At 38.0% G+C, this 4843-nt stretch overlaps 1 protein-coding gene across 2 annotated transcripts; it reads left to right on the top strand.

Moving 5' to 3' along the window:
• The first annotated feature begins 1454 nt into the window (after nucleotides 1-1454).
• Nucleotides 1455-3720, top strand: LOC112149071 (protein PXR1). Of its 2 annotated transcripts, none has more exons than XM_024276517.1 (4): nucleotides 1455-1745; nucleotides 1855-1943; nucleotides 2215-2484; nucleotides 3569-3720. In XM_024276517.1, the coding sequence occupies exons 1-4, from the start codon at nucleotides 1724-1726 to the stop codon at nucleotides 3572-3574; spliced, it is 387 nt and encodes a 128-aa protein (XP_024132285.1). In that variant the 5' UTR covers nucleotides 1455-1723; the 3' UTR covers nucleotides 3575-3720. The 2 variants fall into 2 exon arrangements, with proteins under 2 accessions (XP_024132285.1, XP_024132286.1); XM_024276518.2 differs by having other exon boundaries at nucleotides 1583-1745; nucleotides 2233-2484.
• Nucleotides 3721-4843: the final 1123 nt, after the last annotated feature.

Here is a 4843-nt window from a genome sequence, read left to right as displayed (position 1 = left end):
TATATATATATATATATATATATACTTATATATTATAAATATATTAAAAATTTTAATCGCCTGACAGCGATTAAAAATTTTAATCGCGATTAATCGCATTTTGTCCAGAGTTAACTCGCGATTAATCGCAAATTTACATGTAGCCTTTTTTTAGGCAAAAAATGCGTGGTTCGTGGAATTTAGCAGTTCTACATTAATTATGAAAACAAGAATGGCAAAATTAATAGTTTTCATCAGAAATACTTTATTTTGTAACATTGTATTGAGATAAACTTTCTTAACAATAAAAGGCTGTAACATAAAATGCCTAACAAAAGCCCAAGTGCAAGTGAAGGGCATTTTAAATTCAAAACTTCAATCAACATTCAGTAAAATAAAATAAAACACATCAAAAATAAAATTTCCATTTTCATGTTCATTTTTTGTCAGGACCAAATCTTTTCCTCCTCTGCTGAACTACAGTAATAAATGAAATAGAGATTTATCATTTCCAATTAACTTTTGTTTTTTAAAACATTAAAGACTGAGAAAAGCGGGATACACTGTGGATAGTTTGACAGTCTGTTACTGCCACCGCGTTCTCTGGCTGCAGCTCGATGCAGCGACGTGTCCAGTGGAGCTCACGCCATGAATATGCTGGCAGACAGACCGCTATGCTGGGGCTGGATCACGCTTAAACCTCCAGAACATTTAAAACGTCCCCCGGTGCGCTTGCTGTTCGGAACGTCGGGGGTCCGCAGCTCTCAGGACGCGGAGCCGGACGCGAGCCGGTACCACCAGACGTGGTACTGGACACGAACCGGAGCCGGGTTAGGGTGCAGGAGCTCTCCAGGTCCTAGCGCCGGCCGGTTTTAGCTCGCAGCTCGGTGGTTGGAGACCCGCCCGTGATCTAGTGAGAGCAGCCGGTGAGTTGGAGGGCGGGACGCCCGCGCGCGCGGTATGGAAAGGCCTATTAAGTCTATGGGAAAGGCACGTATGAGAAAGTCCGCAATTAATGCGTCAAAAAAATTGCCGGCGTCAAGCACATGTCAGATTAATGCGTTTTTAACGCAACAAATCTGACAGCCCTAATATATATATATATATATATATATATATATATATATATATATATATATATATATACATACATATACACCCCCCCCCCCACACACACACACATATATATGTTCTGTGTAGTCTGAAGAAAAATCCAGTTATTCCCTACACTACAGGTAAATGGCCTATAGTAGACTTTCTATACTTGTACTCTATTAAAATAGCCTTCAAGCGAACTCGTTCTTCCTAACTAATAGCATAAACAAAGAGAAGCGGGGTGTGTCAAGGAGTGTGAAAGTGTGACCGAGTATATGTGCTGAGAGCAGGTGAGGACAGACTGAACGAGACTGAGCAGGAGCGACCCATCGCCTTCAATTGAGTTGTTTAATATGTGTAATCTCCCCCTTTTTTCACAGATGTGTACAAATTGTTATGGAAAGTTTCACAGGGAGTGGATGATTGTGAAGTTGATATATTTCCGAACTCCTGTGAATGCATCACTTCAAACGGCTGAAAATAATTAGCTGATGAGCTCACTGGTTAGGTTTTTGTTGTTGTTGCTGAGGTGTGTTCTAGCTCTTCCTTTTTTCCTCCCCGCCGCTTTAGGTGTGGCCATGCCATTTAAAGAGGTTGAAAGTCAGACGGAGGCAGTTCAGGAAATAGAATCTCTCCGGACAAGACCGACATGGAACTCAACTTAGAAGAAGGTCTGTAACTTTTCCCTCAGAGAGTTTTTGGAGAACGTTCAAAACCTTAAATATGAAACAATTGTGTCATGCAGTTTTAGTTTCTTTACTATTACTGGTTTGTGTGCAGCTGTTGGTGAAGAGGAGGTGAAGAAGAAGGATGCACAGAAGGATGAGATAAGCTGGCCATGGAGCAAAAAGGACAAGGACAAGAGCAAGGTAAGGGGGTTTAAACATTTTTATTCTTAGAAACTTTAAAATATCAAGAAATGTTGGGTACTTTTAACCCTTTAACACCTGAGGCGTCATCTGTGACAAAATCGTCAACATACTTTTCAACCATAATTATGATCGTCATTCGATCGTGTTAACGGTTGAAAAGTTACAGTAAATCAAGGAACATAAACACCAGAGATCCGGTGTTAAAGAGTTAGCAAACTTCTGTCACACACACTTTGATGTGTTCCAATGTACTTTATGTTGCATTTAGGGCGACCATAAGGACAAGGGCGACCATAAGGACAAGGGCGACCATAAGGACAAGGGCGACCATAAGGACAAAGACAAACATAAGGACAAGTCCGACCATAAGGACAAGTCCGACCATAAGGACAAGTCCGACCATAAGGACAAAGACAAACATAAGGACAAAGGCAAACATGAAGGTGGCAAGAAAAAGAACAAAAAGGAGAAGAAAGAAAAGAGGGAGAAGAAAGAAGGAGAAAAGAGCAGTTCATCTGCATCCTCCGGCAGTGATGAGGTAAAGCAGCCACATTCTATTGACCTTCTAGGAACTGTTCATAAGATGAAATGGAACCTCTTTGCGTCTAACTACTCCGTTTTCAAAAATCAGTTAAACCGAAGAAGCAGCATACCTGTTGGACCTCATAGTTAACATCTAAACTATGTCTTTTGTCTGAACGTTGGAGAAAACTGGATCTACCAGTGGTGCTGGTTTTAAATTAGACCAGACACACCCACATGCATAATAGTGCACTGACGGCTCAAACGTTTGGTTTTCCCCCTAAATATTTGTCATCTGCCTGATGACTATGTCTCAGGTCATTATATTTTTCAGCTTTTTAAAGACATTATTGGTTTTCATGCAGCTTACTAATAAATCCAGGCCCAGATGGTGAGAAGGGAGTAGCTAACAATGTCGTCCTACAGCAGGGGTGTCAAACTCAATCACACAAGGGGACAAAATCCAAAACACAACTCAGGTCGCGAGCCGAACAGGATAAACATTTATTGAACACTCTAAAACTACATTTTTAAAACTGTAAAAACAGCTAGCATGTAGCTAAAATATTAGCTAAGCTTCAAAATAGCCTAAAAAACTGAAAAATAGCCGAAATTAGGCAAAATGGCAAGCATGTAAATATTAGCCTAACTCCAAAACAGCCTAAAAATTTTTTTTTAAAAGCCTAAATTAGTCAAAATAGCTAGCATGTAGCTGAAATATTAGTTAAACTCCAAAGTAGCCTAAAAAAATCTTAGTTAATTCTAAAATAGTCAAAAAATCAGACTACCAATTTTTAGAGCTTTATAACTGTAACTGTTCAACATAATTATTAATAATAAAAATGCAGGAATATTTTTCCAGAATAAATTAAATTAAACGTGAAATAACTTTCAATATTTTACTCTCATAAAAATATATTTTTTGTCAAAATTAAACAAGTTAGAGATAAGATTAAGATAACATCGGGTCATTAATAACAATAAAATGATCTGGAGGTCCGGATAGAATTACCCGGAGATCTGGATCTGGACCCGGACCTTGACTTTGACACGCGTCCTACAGGTTTTGTTAGTGTTCTGACATTTTTCTTTCATTTCAGGACTGATTCCTGTTTAAGGACGGCGCTGCAGTATTTTGGCAGGTGGAAAGCTGACGTCTTTGTTGCCAGTTCTTCTCATCTGTACATTGACTCATGCTCCTAAAAAATAATGCAGATTCCTACAAATAAATATTAAAGTCTATCTAAACTTTTTTTCAGTTTTTTTCTCTTCTCTTGTTGTTTTGACTGCTGTTGCCACAAGGTGGCAGTGCCTCCCACCTTTTAAAAGCCAGTCAAGGTTTAGAAGTTTCAACTTAAAGGTGGGAAATTGAACAAATATGTTTTACTACCCTGTAACATGAATATAAAGCAACAGTTTTGTTAAAGTGTTCTCAAAAGAACATTTTTATTTTAACTATTTTATTTTCTCCCCTTTTAAAAAGTTTGGAAATGAAATTAACTGGGGAAACGATATGCTTTTATTTTGTTTTCAATTATACAGACACCTAAAACAGAGTTGGAAGGTATTGGTGATTTATGCAGAGGAAAATTGTAGTTTTTTTTGCATATGTCTCCTGTTGTTTGCATGATTTGCAAATTGTGGGGACAAAACGGTTGCCACGGATACAGCTGCTGCATGTGCATTGACGACTGGCCGCCCAGCGATCGACATCACCTTTTGATCATGGGATACACGCGCATTGCTTTGAATAATTCAGGACCGCGTGTCTCACCTGTGATCTAGAAAACAAGAGTGATGTTCCAGAACAACAACATTCTAATGAAATGAAAGTATTTGTAAGAGTTTGTGGCTGCACCACACGCCCAAACACAATGAACCTGAAAAGAGAAAGTACATTAACAAAAATCTAAGCAATGAGTTGCAACCACAATAAAAATCTAATAGAAGGATTTTAGCTTTTTCTAAAAGTTCCTCATTTATTCAAGCAAATAGCTGAAGTTAAAGTTTGTTCTAAAGATGTAGGAAAAGTTTTTTTTGATAATATTGGAGCTATCCGTCCACACAGTTTTGATCCAGATTCCAAAGACGTTTATGGATCTATTTGTCAACATCAGAATGGAGAGATTTGTGGCCCGCCCAGTGTATTTTCTACATAAATAAGATTTAAAAAAAAAGGATTTTTCACTCTTGAGTCACAATAATATAAATTAAAAATGTTCAGACAATTTGAAGGTTAATTTCCTTTTTAAATGTCATCAATCATCAGAAAACTGCTACAAGACCATGTGAAGAACAACATTTTCATTGGCTTGAGCCTTTAACCGTCATCAACGTCTCATAAGGTCAAACGTTAACAAACAAATACAAAGAAA

The sequence above is a fragment of the Oryzias melastigma genome, linkage group LG13, assembly GCF_002922805.2.
Source record: "Oryzias melastigma strain HK-1 linkage group LG13, ASM292280v2, whole genome shotgun sequence".
NCBI lineage: Eukaryota > Metazoa > Chordata > Actinopteri > Beloniformes > Adrianichthyidae > Oryzias > Oryzias melastigma.
The sequence above is the reverse complement of the archived record's forward strand: the minus strand, read 5'-3'. Positions and strand labels throughout refer to the sequence as shown.